The sequence below is a fragment of the Sesamum indicum genome, linkage group LG7 (assembly GCF_000512975.1).
Source record: "Sesamum indicum cultivar Zhongzhi No. 13 linkage group LG7, S_indicum_v1.0, whole genome shotgun sequence".
NCBI classification, from domain to species: Eukaryota; Viridiplantae; Streptophyta; class Magnoliopsida; order Lamiales; family Pedaliaceae; genus Sesamum; species Sesamum indicum.
Genome location: NC_026151.1, coordinates 8,156,102 through 8,171,208, shown reverse-complemented (window position 1 = coordinate 8,171,208; position 15,107 = coordinate 8,156,102). Strand labels below are relative to the sequence as shown.

General features: G+C 34.3%; 1 protein-coding gene across 1 annotated transcript; it reads left to right on the top strand.

The window, feature by feature from the left end:
- Positions 5,975-14,272, top strand: LOC105166603 (probable lysine-specific demethylase ELF6). Its single transcript, XM_011086019.2, has 7 exons — positions 5,975-7,662; positions 8,109-8,187; positions 8,341-8,408; positions 8,800-8,950; positions 10,255-10,790; positions 11,388-11,681; positions 12,015-14,272. Exons 1-7 carry the CDS (start codon positions 6,495-6,497, stop codon positions 13,934-13,936), a joined length of 4,218 nt encoding a protein of 1,405 aa, XP_011084321.1. The 5' UTR covers positions 5,975-6,494; the 3' UTR covers positions 13,937-14,272.

Genomic DNA, 15,107 nt, shown 5'->3' with positions numbered 1-15,107 from the left:
ACACTATAATCAACTTTTTTTTTACGGTGAAATTACAAAAAATTTATCATGTCAAATATCAATTTTGATTCGAACTCGAATATTTACATAATTTTCTAGAATATCGTAATCTGAGTAGTTAGATTTATTAAATTTTCTTAGCTGACATATATTACAATTCAAAAAGTTCTTAATATAGTCAAAATATTACCATGATCAACAAAATAAAAGTCAATTTCATCTTAATATTATTATATTAATCTTTTAGGAATTCTATATGTACAGATTGGAGTTTGAAGCTACATATCAGATAAATCATGGAAGCCAAAACAAATCATATATCGTTTTGGAGCAAATGATAAGTTATACGGCCATGACGAGATACGTTTTACTTTTTCTATTGCTCACTCCAAACATCTTCCCCATGATGGCATTAGAGAAAGCCTCAACAAAATAAAAGTCAATTTCATCTTAATATTATTATATTAATCTTTTAGGAATTCTATATGTACAGATTAGAGTTTGTGACGAGATACGTTTTACTTTTTCTATTGCTCACTCCAAACATCTTCCCCATGATGGCATTAGAGAAAGCCCAATGTTTTCTTGCCCGCAAGTATGAGGTTCACGTCGTCAACAATCTGCCTCCTGAGCCTGGACCGTTACTAGTGCATTGTGCGTCCAAGGACGATGATCTTGGAAATCACACGCTCACCACAAATCAAGATTTTCATTTCGATTTTTGTGTGGTGCCTTTCACTACCTTGTTCTTTTGTCATCTTTGGTGGGGTAATAAGGATATATCTTTTGACGTTTTCAATACTAAGACAATTATGCAACAATGCACCGATCGTCAGTGCTACTGGGCTGCAAAGACCGACGGGATTTATTTCGCGGGATCTTATCCTCCGAAAGAATTACATAAAGCCTATTCATGGTAACAGAAAGAATATAGATTTTACTCAACAATTATAAGAATAAATTTGTATTGATGATCAACATATATGCTAACAAATGTATGATAAAGTACTAGTTTAATAAAATAACTCAGCAACATAAAATAAAGAAAGCATAATTGATGACAATATTACGCATAATACATGATGTAATGACATTTTACGAAAGACTAATATATGAAATTGATATTTTTTTTAAAGCATATTTATTTGTATTTGTGACCCTCCAATCTCCAGTGTTTAAAATCATATACCACATTCGTCGGTTCACGCCAATTTCTAATGAAATTTGAGGGTAAAACCATCAACACGTTCCATGTAAAAATATCAAACAAAGTATTAATTGCAACAAATAGTGGAATTCACTTTATTTCTGAGGACTAAATACTTAAAATCATGATTTATTTATATTTTTGAACGAAATAAAAATTTTAATACATACTCAAAACATCCTATACTTGTGTAACAATTTCAAGTTGAAGCCGGATATTTTGAATTGTGCAAAATTCTTGTAATCGAAGCTTGTATACTTGCATTATTTTTTAGTGTCACATGAGGATAAATTGTACTTTATATTTTACGGGGGTTCTTTTGCATTTTTTCATTAACACATGGAGGTAAATTGTATTTAACCATGTGATAATATGTAATATCAGTTTATTATACTATGAATTTATTGATTGAATCGATGTAATTATCAGTTTATTGATATTAATGTAATATGTAATCACAAAATTCATATCCCAATAAATAAATTATAGATTATTTCTAACTTCTGATTTTATTTCAAAAGATCTTAAAACAAATCGATAAAATACAGTTGAATGAGTACAATTCATGTAAATAATATTTCACAAATTTGAAATATATCCCATAATTTTTATATATATCTTAGTCATCCAAATTATGCAGCAAATCCATATTATCATATTTCATAAATTTGAAATCACATATATTTGATATTTTCTAAATTTATATCTAACTCATCTAGATTTTGAACCTACTATTATTTATATAAGTGAAGTGCCAAATATTTTTAACTACTTAAAATGTTTCTTAGAAACCAAAACTAAGAAATCAACACATCAAACATCATTCTCTATGGCCAATAAGCATTGTTTTATCGCCAAATACCTTTTGTTATTCTTCATCTTATATGCTAACCACTTCACTGCATATGCATGCTTTATGGGAAAACTATACAGGTTTGACGTTTACGTTATTAACAATCTCCCTAAGAATACTGAGCCGTTGGTCCTGCACTGTGCGTCCAAGGACGATGATCTTGGGTACCATACGCTAACATCAAATCAAGAGTTTCACTTTGATTTTTGCCTGAAACCCTATTCTACTCTGTACTTTTGCCACCTTTGGTGGGGTAAGAAAAACAGAGCTTTTGATGTTTTCAATGCACGGTGGTTCTGGATTCCGTCTCATCAATTGGTTTGGGCGGCAAAATATGATGGAATTTATTTTTCTAAATATTACCCTCCAGGTGGATTGAAAAAGAAGCACGATTGGAATTAAGGAAATGTCCAATATCTTACATAAATGTATTGCGGATGCTTTTGCAGGTGTATGTTTTACAAGAATTAATAAATAAAACTATATATAATAAGTGATTTTTGTGCCAAATCCCTTTCTTTTTAATGTTAATGTACTAAATGAAGAATTCCAAATAAATTAAGTATTTATCAATTAAATAAAAAGGGAAGAGAAAAATTAGGTGATTGCACAATTTACTTTTAAAACTATTAGGGTAAATTACATTGCACACCCCCTAAAATTATATCTAATTATACAAACACCCCATAAGTTTTTTTATACTGAAAAAGCTGTTGATGCATATTAGAACTTCGATAGGTATACTTGTGATTTACAAAAAAATATGAGGTATTTGTATAATTATATTTGACCTCAAAGAATATCAATATAATTTACCCCTGAATTATTACTGATATGTTTGATTTAGTGAAGAAACATTGCTAATTGTGGCATTCATTATTCAAACAGCAAATAATAAGATTTACTGTTACTTAAGATTAATTAGGAAATAAATAACAAAATTTTATTTATATTATGGGTAATTGAAGTAAGAGATACAATAGATAATATCTGCACATTTAATGCAAAATATTGTACCAATGATGTTTTCCTTCTGTGGATGAAATTGAAGTTTTATAAACAAGTTTGATGTGTTCGAGTCTTACCAAATATATGGGTATTTATCTCATTTTATGTGAGTTTATTATAATAAATTTTATAATTTTTTGATATATTAATTGAATCGATGTATATATATAATATTTAAAATATTTCATTAAAATAAATTATCAAAAAATAACAATTATCGAGTTTCAAGAATCAATGCTCAGTATATTCAAAATACAGACAAAATCAATAAATCTACCTCAGATTGAATCGATGTATATTGCTCAATTTATTAAAATATAATCACTGTTTCTATCCAAAAAAAATCGATACAGAAAAATCTGAATAGATAGCACATAATTTTCATCCAAAAGGACCACATTATTTTATAATTTAGGATAAATTACAGCTACCTCCTTTGAGATTTAACATAGTTATTAATCCTTCCTTATTGTTTGAAAAATTACAAATATATTTTTTAATAGAAAATAATTATGTAGTCCTCAAACAGTGAGGTAAAAATAATTATTAATTTACCCTTATTGATTTTTTTTAAAAAAGAAAACATCTAAAAAAATATAAAAGAAAAATGAGGATGGATAAAGTAAATAATAAATTAAGAATATTAGTTCATAAAAAATATTCATAATATTTTAAAATGAAATAAAATTATAATTTATAATTCAAAAAGGCATTTTGGAAAGTTCACCGTAAAAATTGAATGAAAGTCTGATGAAATGGGCTTGTTGTTACACAGACATTAAAATAAGATATATTTGTAATTTACTCCATAATTTAATTAGTTTCTGTAATTTAGATTCTCATATTTCACACATATTTGAAAATTTTAAATTTGATTTCTTTTCCTCACTATAGAAAATTCAACGACAAAGTTAGTAATGGTCGAAGATTGAGTTTTGTATCATCTTAGTCCCTAATTATTTCGTGACCGGGCAATTTCGAGTGTTGAATTATGTACAACATCAGTGAGACTAACAAAAAAGAAAAATATCGTTTCCTACTATACAAATTGTCGCTACCATGGTCGGATAAAATCAATATGAAAATTTAATACTCGCTTACAGAAGTAATGGTTAATAGCTAGTCGTTGTGCACCCGTGGTTAATTAATGTCCGCCATATTTGTTTTTTACTTTCAACCATAGCAATTAACTACAGTGAAAACCTATATTTCCTCTAGTGTGTTTTGAGTTAATTTATGATTAAATTTAAAGACAAGGGTCATCCATATATATATAGTATAAGACCCTTTGATGCTTAAGTCAGCGTGAGACCGAAGTAGAATAATTCGAACTAGATATATCTAATGCCGACGATTGTAATAAATGTGTTTTACCAATAAATAGAGTGTGATGAATGTATTTATAAGGCCAAATGCATCCACTTACCTGTGCCACGTGGAGCTATTTGAGGCTAAAAGCTGTCAGGAGATCAATGGCCTATACACCGGGTACATCAGGGTGGGTCCAATCAGATGACTCGACCCGAAGGTGAAAGGGACGAGTCCTAAAAATGTTTAGAATTTCATCATCGAAAAACGGGTGAACTTGTAATTTTGCAAAGCACGGGAGGTGTTTGTGCAATTAAACCTAATGCTAGGATAAATCAATGTAATTTACCCTTTATTTTTATGTTGATGGTAACACTTACAAGCGCAAGTCTTCCCAATCGATTGAGTTCAAATTTAACTTATACGGATATTTGTCTACTATAATAGTAATAATTTCTTACAATAAATTGTATGTTTAATTTATTAGAGTTATTGCTTATATTTAATTATTCTTTGATGTATTAAGTAGAGCCAATACTTATTTTCTTAGGGAAAAAAAGAAAAGGCTAATTGATTTGGTGGTCTTGTATGGTAGGTACAACTTATTCTCAATTAAGTATTGATTACAAGAGGATTAGTGCAATTATTTGTCTTGATTAATCATAATGATTAATTATTAATTACAAGTGGATTTATATATGAAAATTAATTATTTGTCTTGATTAATCATATAGACCAAATAAAATTGCCTTTGATGGCTTGTTTAGGACAAATTAATTTAATGATTAAAAAAAATGTTCTATTAAAATAAGGATGAAGTGTTGAAAAACATCGACATATTCACATATTCAGGGGCTGTTTGCAATAATTTCGACTTTTATGATGGGAATAGGTAATGAAAAAGAAAGTTGTAAGTTGAGCAATAGTTTAGGAGTATTTAAAAATAAAGAAAAGGTTGAAGTTAGAGAGTCAGGAAAAAAGAAAATAATACTTACAATTTTACTAATAAACTGCAGAAGTTGGTGAAAAAGTCGAACAAGATAGTAACCAAAATCAAGGATCAATTTTTTAAGGGACTGAAATTGAATATGTAGTTGAGTATAGGGATAAAAAATGTAATTATCCCGACAGTTCTGCTTAGAATATTAATATAGTTTTATTGTTATAGTAAAAATTAATATTTTTTTCGTACTTTAGTCAAAATCATAAGAATTGTTTTTTATTTTTATTTTGTTCAGGGTAAAAATAGAAGAACTTATACCACGTCACTAGAAGAAATATAATTTTTTATATAGTTAAAAATAATAAAAATATGATAAATTCTAATTAATTATGGCTATTAGCCGTTGTAGCTAAAAATAATTATAAATATTTTGATTTATATTAATTTTATTTAATCATGATAAATAATATTTATTTGTCATAATTTTTAAGTCACGGTGAAATTTGAGACAAAAAGAACAACTTAAAAAAAAAAAAATTAAATGGTTTGCCGCGTACATTCTTGGCGCTAAAGTGCGCACTAGGAGCATCACGCTCATAAAAAATCCATAAGATATTGTCACAGGGCCCAACGGGAAAACAAATAAATCCAACGGCCCAGCAATAGTGAAATCCAATTCCAAGCCTGCGCTACATGAGCCGCGGCGCACGTTGAGGATTCCGCCTTCATTTTGTCTATCTTGCGCACCATTGATTTTCGCCCAAATCAAAAACCTAGTCCCCCTCCCCACCCTCTACACCCCAAAATCCACACTCGCTCTTTTGGATTCCAACCCTTCTCGATATATTGAGGCTAAGAGGTTTTTCTGCCCTTTGTTTATTTATTAATTTCTCATTTTATTGCACTTCGGAATTCCGGTTAATTTTCCTCCAAAAAAAAGGAGTGCTGGTTAATTTTCTTGTCTTCGGTTAAAAGAATTATTCAGGAATCCGTGTGGTTTTATTTCACTGGAGAAAAACCCATCAACTTTTTTCACCCGAAATTGTTTCCTTGGGTGTTCTTTTGCTGTGTATGATAGTGCATTAGCGTGTTTTTGATGTATGTGTTGTTAAGATTGGAAGGTTGGGTCCGTTCTAGGGTGGTTATGGTTTCTCTATGAATTTTTTGGTGGTATAATGAAGAATGTGGTAATACCCAAATGGCTAGAAAGGTTGCCTTTGGCGCCTGAATTCCGCCCAACCGATACAGAATTCGCGGACCCAATTGCTTACATATCCAAAATAGAGAAAGAGGCAAGTGCTTTTGGTATATGTAAAGTAATTCCACCGTTGCCAAAGCCGTCGAGGAAATATGTACTGCATAACTTAAATAAGTCACTTTCCAAGTGCCCGGAATTGGGTTTGGATGCAAGTCTTGTTACGTCATCGAAGTTGGATAGTGGGGCAAGGGATAATAGTGATAGGGCTGTAAATAGTGGGGAGAGTAGGGCTGTTTTTACTACAAGGCACCAAGAATTGGGCTGTGAGAAGGGGAAAAGGGTGAAGGGGGCTGATGCGGATCATGGCGCTGCGGCTCAGAAGCAAGTTTGGCAAAGTGGGGAGGTTTATACACTGGAACAGTTTGAAGCAAAGGCAAAGAATTTTGCTAAGAGTCAGTTGGGGTTGCTGAAGGAGGTAAATCCTTTAGTTATCGAAGCCATGTTCTGGAAAGCAGCTTCCGAGAAGCCGATTTATGTAGAGTATGCAAATGATGTGCCTGGGTCAGCATTCGGTGAGCCAGAAGGATCATTGCGATATTTTGATAGACGTCGGAGGAGGAGGAGGAGGAAGAGGCACTCATTTGACAGGAATAATTTAGGAAACTCCGATAGCAAGATTGATCAAGTAGATACAGGAAATAGCATTAGTGGTAATAATGATTCAGGCAGCCAGAATAATCATAATATCTGTACAGAGACAGCATCTAATTCTTTACTATCTAATCAATTGCATCATGGTGCTTCATTTTCTGGACGAAAGGATTTTGAAGGTGGTGATGAGATGGAAGGTACTGCTGGTTGGAAGCTCTCAAACTGTCCTTGGAATTTACAAGTAATAGCTCGGTCACCAGGATCATTGACGCGTTTCATGCCTGATGATATCCCTGGTGTTACTTCTCCCATGATTTACATTGGAATGCTGTTCAGCTGGTTTGCTTGGCATGTGGAAGACCATGAGCTTCATAGCTTGAATTTCCTTCACATGGGCTCTGCAAAGACTTGGTATGCAGTGCCAGCAGATTATGCTTTCAACTTCGAAGAAACCATTCGTCTCCATGGCTATGGTGGAAATGCTGACCGGTTGGGTATGTACATGCGTCTATTGAAGATTTGATCAACATTATCATTAAGACAATTTCTACTACAATATCATTTTCTTCCTCTATTTAAATGCCTGCTGATTTCTCATTTTTTGTCCATGCCTTCAAATCACCTGATGTCTGGTTGTTCTTTTACTATTAGTGGAAGAGAATCTCCACTTCCATATTTTGTTCATGCTGTCTCCCAGTTCTTTAGTTCATAGATACTTGTAAAACATTAATCTCATTGAGTAAAAACTGGTGATTGGATAGAGACAAATTTGTTCCTTGAGAGAACCTTGAAAGACCTGCTTTCTTTTGATTTTTTTTCCTTTATTTTTCTGGCTTCCACTGACATTCATGTCTGCTCTTACTAACTTTTAGCCCTGAAATTTTTGTGAAATTTTTGCTGTAATGTTTTCCACTTAGATGCAACTAATTGTGATTTTCAGTTGCCCTATCTCTCTTGGGGGAAAAGACTACTGTTCTGTCTCCTGAAATTATTGTTGCATCAGGCATCCCATGTTGCAGGTGGGTGATTTTTTGTGCAATACTAGCAGTTTCTGCTATTCTCACTTTTGATGAATAAGGGGATTTACTTGCTCTGCTTATTGCATAGGAGGCTGATATATGACCAGCACATCAGGCAATGTTTAGCTAATCTGCAAATTGTTATTGTTTTAGATTGGTACAGAACCCTGGTGAATTTGTCGTGACTTTTCCGAGAGCTTACCACATAGGATTCAGCCATGGTAATTACTTTTGCTTCTTATGCTTGTTCCGAGTGTTTATTGTTGAAAGTATTTGTCTTTGCTCTTGGTTCAGTGGCTTAAATCCAAATATTTATTAGCTACTTGATCCACTGAAGATTTGAACTGACTGGAGTCTGAACATCACCTTTACTGAGCATAGATCGACGGATTCTATCTTCATGTAATCTGGACACTGTCTGGAAAGACATCAATAAATTAATGAGCATGAACTCAAGTTACTAACGAGCAAAGCTCTTATAATGTTTTGCTGAACTTGTCTCAACAAATAGCATATCCTGATCCTTGCTCCCATATATTGACGGTTCTTGATTCTTGTTTGACTTTAATTTTTTTTTTTTCTGTTTTTCTTTTGCATTGGCAATTCAATTAGGTTTTAACTGTGGAGAAGCTGCTAATTTTGGAACACCGAAGTGGCTTACAATTGCTAAGGAAGCCGCTGTTCGCAGAGCTGCCATGAACTATCTTCCCATGCTCTCTCATCAGCAACTGCTGTACTTGTTGACAATGTCGTTCATTTCAAGGTCAGCATACTAGCTTTGATTGTACTTCAAGGATACCATCGTAATCCCTCGGGGAGTTTTGTGGTCTAAATAATCTCTAAAATGTTGTTCACCCTCTCCTGATATTAAAAAATACAAGTTCACGTGAAATTGCTTCATTCTGATGCCAGAACTAGACCAAGGCTGCTTATGATACTTTAAGTTCATTCTTTCAGCCGGTAGTGCAAATTCCCTGCCTTTCAAACTATAAAGAAGTCCGAGTTTGTTTCATGTCATAACCGGGCTTCTAGTGTTAATACAAATGCAGTAATCTCTCAGAATATTAAGCATGCTATATGAAAACTAATGGCAGAGTTTGACAAAGAATCCTAAATGCAGCATGGACAATAAATGCAAGTGAAGATAGAGAGAGCAGAATTATTTTAGATGAGTAATTTTGTAACCTTGCAGGGGCAAACTTCTGTTGTGTTTGTTTGGTGTTGATCAATGCTCAAAATTTCTTCTAATCTTTCACATTTTGTATTTCATTTGTCTCTATCTATTAAGTCTGTTCTTTGAGTTAAAAGTTACATAGCAACCTGTTCATGATAAACCAGAAGTTCGTCCTCATAAAGTTTCAGCACTATTTTTTCCGTGGTTTTGAATGGGTGGTGATTCAATTATGTGAAAGCTTGTTGGATTAGACTTCAAGAGCATGAAAGTTTATTACTTTAAAATGTGGCACGGAAGGACTTTTGAACTTTCTAATATGCTTTGTTTAATAGATTATCATCTGAGTTTAAGGAATACAACTGGACAATGGGAGGTCTGGAGTTATTAAACCAATTACAAGGGAAAGGTGCAGCAATCATTTGTTGTAGAATCATGGACTTGGACTTGAGCAGTGTATTATCAAGAATAATTATGGATGATATACTTCCTTGGTTTGATGCACTTTTAGACTTAGAAACCAACCAATGGTCTGTAAGTCCAAAATTCAAGCCATTCACTGGTATCCCATGAGTACAACTTTCTAGTCATCTTTGTGAAATACCTAATAGGATGATGCATAAAAGGGAGAATATCCATTGTTCCATTTGCTTGCTGAGGACTTTATACTGGATGTTTGGTAATTGTCAGTAATTTTTATCAGTATAAAAGGTAATGCTAAGCCATTTGGCGGCATGATATGCATCAACACTCTTGGTTGTGCTCTTCTAGGTTCCAAACTTTTTAAGTCAGTCTACTTCTGCATTAATTATCGCAATAGTACCTTTAAGATGCTTTTTGATTGTATATAATTATAATGTCAAAATTTTGATAGACGAGAGCTGACTGAATTACAGAATACCGAGATCCTTACTGCCTGGTGTACGAAGCTCACGTTTGAGAGATCGTCAGAAGGAAGAGAGAGAATTGTTAGTAAAGAGAGCATTTATCGAAGACATTTTGCACGAAAATAATCTTTTGACTGTTCTCCTTCAAAGAAATTCCTCTTATACCGCAGTACTCTGGGATGTTGAATCAATGCCATCTTCAAGTAAAGAATCTGAGCCATGCAAGGAAACAGACGTAGCCCTAACATCAGCGGAAAAAGACTCTCCCCAGAACAATGATGATATACATGATTTGAGCCAACTGAGCAAGTATATTGGTGCAGTTGGTTTTGATCTTAACGATGATGACTTGGCATATGATTTTCAAATAGAATCTGGGACTTTACCCTGTGTAGCTTGTGGCATCCTTGGTTTTCCATTTATGACTGTGGTGCAGCCATCTGAAGTAGCATCAACTAATCTTCTTCTAATGGATCCTCTTATTGTTTCTGCTGAATCTGGTCAACCTTCTGAGCTTAATCCAGTGAAGGAGGTGGCTGCTAAAGGTGTGAGCCCGAACCTCTGAACTTCTTCATCTTGATCACTTTGTTCTTGGTTGGTATAAAGTCTGCACATTGGTTTTTCTAATGAGAAATGAAACTGAAATCAATTTCATCTAAGTTTGTAAGTCACTTCATGTGGATTCTAATTATGCATTAGAGTTCTCAATCATGCAGTAAGTGCTAAAATATTGATTTTTCAGGTCCCATTGGTTGGTCTGACATAGTTCTTTAGTAAAGTCGCTGAAAAATGGGTTGGTGCTACCCACATGGTCTACTGAGAAGTTTCTTGTTATTCGCCTTCATGAACACTTTATATACCACCCAGCTGTCACCTGTGAATGATGAGACACCTGCATGCTTGATCTTAATACAATATGAAAAATCAAGAAATCACATCCTCTGTTGTCTTTCTAAGCTTGATAAATTCTGATTCCTGGTGGCAATATCAATTCTGAGTTTTATCTGGATTTTACTTTTACGATCTCATTTTATATTTAGTATTGGAGAGAGTTAAACCTCTTTTATGAGAAATGTGGACTAAATACTTTTGACAACAGATAAAAGGTACCTTCTTTGTCCACTGACATCTTCCCTTACTAGATATTACTGACAAAACCAAGTTAAACAAGAAGGATCTCCACCATGTAAATGAAGCATCATCAGTGGCTGAATCAAGTCAATCCACCCATCAAGCTATGGATCAAACTTCAGTCTGTAGCCCCTCTTCATCCTTGGAGCATGAAGCTTTATCTTCGCAAGTTAAGATTGTGAAGGGATGGAATATTTCTAATGTATCTCTAAAACCACGGATATTCTGCCTGGAGCATGCAATTGACATTGAAGGACTGTTGAGTTCAAAAGGCGGAGCTAATGTACTTGTGATCTGTCATTCAGGTATATGAATCATCTTGATTTTCGTTTTATAGTGAGGTAATCACCCTCAGAAATTTCAAAAGCTATGTCTTGAGCCTTACTGTGAGCCATTTAGCCCTTTACTGCCAACAAAAGGAGCCCCTGTTTTTATTTTATTCTTTTCTAATTTTTCCTCGTTCCTTGCTGAACTTTTTTTCGGTTATTGCATTCAGGCCTGGATGTCACTTTCTGTTATTAGTTCCATCAAGTCTCACAAAATAAAATATGCTATAATTTGCGTGCTCCCTCCATAGTGCTGATTCATCCAGCAAGCTGGTACAATCATTCTTTCTCTGTTGCTTTTGATTTTTTCAGACTTCCAGAAGATAAAGACTCATGCTGCAGTCATTGCAGAGGAAATTGGTGTTCCTTTCTGTTACACTGACGTAGAACTCAGTAATGCTTCTCCAGAAGATTTGAACTTGATTGATATTGCTATAGACAGAGAAGAACAAGTTGACTGTGCAGAAGACTGGACCTCAAAGTTGAGTATCAACTTACAGCATTGTGTGAAAGTCAAAAAGAATTCCCCATCTAAGAATGTTCAGCATTTATTGAGCTTGGGTGGGTTGTTTTGTGATGCAACTCCAATTTCAAATGCATCTGGTGTAAAGTGGCTATCCAGAAAATTACGCTCAAAGCGCCATCTGAAACGTCTATTGCAAAGTAAAAGATCTGATAGCAAGGAGGATATGAACACAAATGAAGAACATCAAATGGCTAAAAAGGATGTTAAAATCATTCAATATTCAAGAAAAAGATACAAGAGTCGATCTTCTGCAGGAATACAGGTTCCTATAGAGAGTAATAACCTTGTTGTACGAGATACATTGGATACTGAGGCAGAAGATCTAGATAAAGAAGACAAAAACATGAGTAGAAGTATTCTGACGAGAGTTGAAACTAATGGAAAAAGTTTCTCAGGGCCTAGTGCCTTACCTTATGACAGTATATCAGAATCTCTGCGTGACCACCCTGGGCTTTTGTCGAGAAGGGGTTCTTTCGAGAATTCTTTTCCATCCCACCATGCAAATTCAGTTATCACTTCCACGCCCATTATTGAGAATGTTGAGGCACAAACCAGCATTTCTCCACCAAATGAACTGGCAGTGTCTGCGAATGTTGGTTCAACTTCAGATGAAAATGGGATAGGCAATGCTGCAGAAGATGTAAATTTGCAAAAGGAAGAAACAATGGATGAATCTACTGTAGCAACCAGAGCTTGTGATCAAGTGGCAGAGACTGATTTGGAAATGCTGCATAATGTTCAGTCTGATGGAGACAATTTGACTAAAGAAGCTTCTGAGCATGGTGGCTCATCAAACTGTTCAGATGATGAGCCTCCCACAGGGCGTGATGAGCAGATGGAAGCAATTTCAGATCAACTTGTCACGGAAAGTGAGGTGTCAAAATCCTTGAGCTCTGAAAGGCAGCAGCATATTGAGAGAGATGGAGATAATAAAGGAGACGTTTTAGGATACACTGCAGGAATATATGAATCAACTTCAGCCTCAACTGAAGAATGTCTTCCAGGTGATACACTTGTGGATGTGGCATCTCATAATGATAATGGCGAGAGTGTAAGTTTACTGGAGAGGAAAGACTCGGACGATGCCAACTCCATCATGGCACAATCCTCATCAATTGCAAAAACTGGACGCAAAAGGAAGCGGGAAGTAAACCTGCAATCAGAAGATCAGTTCCATGTTGGTGGCTTTATTAGAGGCCCGTGTGAAGGATTGAGGCCAAGGGCTAGAGAAGTTGCAACTGGCCATGTTCCCGACAACAAAAAACCAGCCAAGGAGACACCAACGTTGAGTAAGGTGAGAAAAGCTACAGATCATTCAGTTTCTCGCAAGGATAAGAAAGAAAACCAAAAGGGACGTTATAAGTGCGAGTTAGATGGGTGCACGATGAGTTTCCAGACAAAGGCGGAGCTACTCCTGCACAAAGGAAACCGGTGCCCGGTTGAAGGGTGCAGGAAAAAGTTCAACTCCCACAAATATGCTATACAACACCAGCGTGTACATGATGATGACCGGCCTCTGAAATGTCCGTGGGACGGTTGCACCATGTCGTTCAAGTGGGCATGGGCAAGGACTGAACATTTACGGGTGCATACTGGAGAAAGGCCTTATGTCTGCAAAGTCAAGGGATGCGGCCTTACTTTCAGATTTGTATCAGATTTTAGTCGGCACAGAAGGAAAACAGGGCATTATGTAAGCCCGCTAGCTTGAAAACATGTTATCACACTGATGTTTATCTGTGCATTATATCTGTAACCTGGAAATCTTGAGGTCAAGAATTGTGTAATCTAGAATTCTCTGGTGATAGCTTAGGTTAGGTAAATATGAACTGATCCTGTTGTAAGTAGGCAGTTTATATTTGTTGTTGAACCTACGTTTCTATTTCTTTGTGTAATGCAAGAAGTCGATCTTGACAAGCCGACTGAATCGTTTAGACTGCTCGTAAGACGAGTATTCTGTGTTTCTGAAATGACAATTGTACTGATGATCAGATTATTTTTTGAATCTGTTACTGTGGAGAGCAAATTTGTCTCAGAAGTTCTATCATGTGGAAAGATTCTCATGGTGTTTGCCTTGATTTTCTCACTTCTTCTATACTTGCAAGCTTGTTTGTAAAAATTAGCCTGATGATGATGAATCTATATATGTTGGTTCTTTTTTCTACAAAAGTTGCAATGCATGTTTGTTCAGGTGATTTTTTTCCATCAGAAATTTGTGTTCAAGTTTCTTATTTAAAACCAACAATGACTTGGCCTAAGTGGTTGAGGCTAAGGTAAAAGTCCGATGGACAAGTTTGAGTTTATGGATTCGAATTACATTAGATGTGTAGATATTTGTCTTACTTTGTGCAAATTATTATAATTTATTAAAATCATATTAATATATTGATTGAATCGGAGGTTTTTATAATTTGTTGTTTACAGTTTTTAGTCTATAACGCTCAATAAAAAGTTTCTCACTTAATATTATGAGTAATTGTTAAGCACTTAGTGCATGACTTGTAGAGTTTTAAGTTGAAGTTTTTCAACTTTTTTGGAAAACATACAAAAAAAAAATTATTATTTGTGACAATATGTAGTATATAAATTCTATTTAACTTTTGTAAGAAGGTGGAAACAACATGGCTTTTGATAAAGATTAGAGTAAATTACAATGAGTTATTTTTTATATTTGATAAAATTATAGAATATCGTTCCTGTTCCTGTTCCTTTTTCTTTTTTTAATTATTTTTATTATTTAAAAAATTATCAATATCTCTTTAATTTTAATATGTGTCAAATAATTAGCATATTCTCTTAGTTTCCACTTTCCGTCATATTTCTATCAATTTTTTTTTTGTATAAATTGGTCAAAATGCTATAATGACCTGTTGAATTATAAT

Excerpts from the sequence above, each read along its gene's own strand:
- LOC105166603 (XM_011086019.2), top strand. The coding sequence starts at position 6,495 with ATGAAGAATGTGGTAATACCCAAATGGCTAGAAAGGTTGCCTTTGGCG. Across the intron at positions 8,188-8,340 it reads TCAGGCATCCCATGTTGCAG|ATTGGTACAGAACCCTGGTG; the intron begins GTGGGTGATTTT and ends TTATTGTTTTAG. Across the intron at positions 10,791-11,387 it reads GAAGGAGGTGGCTGCTAAAG|ATATTACTGACAAAACCAAG; the intron begins GTGTGAGCCCGA and ends TTCCCTTACTAG.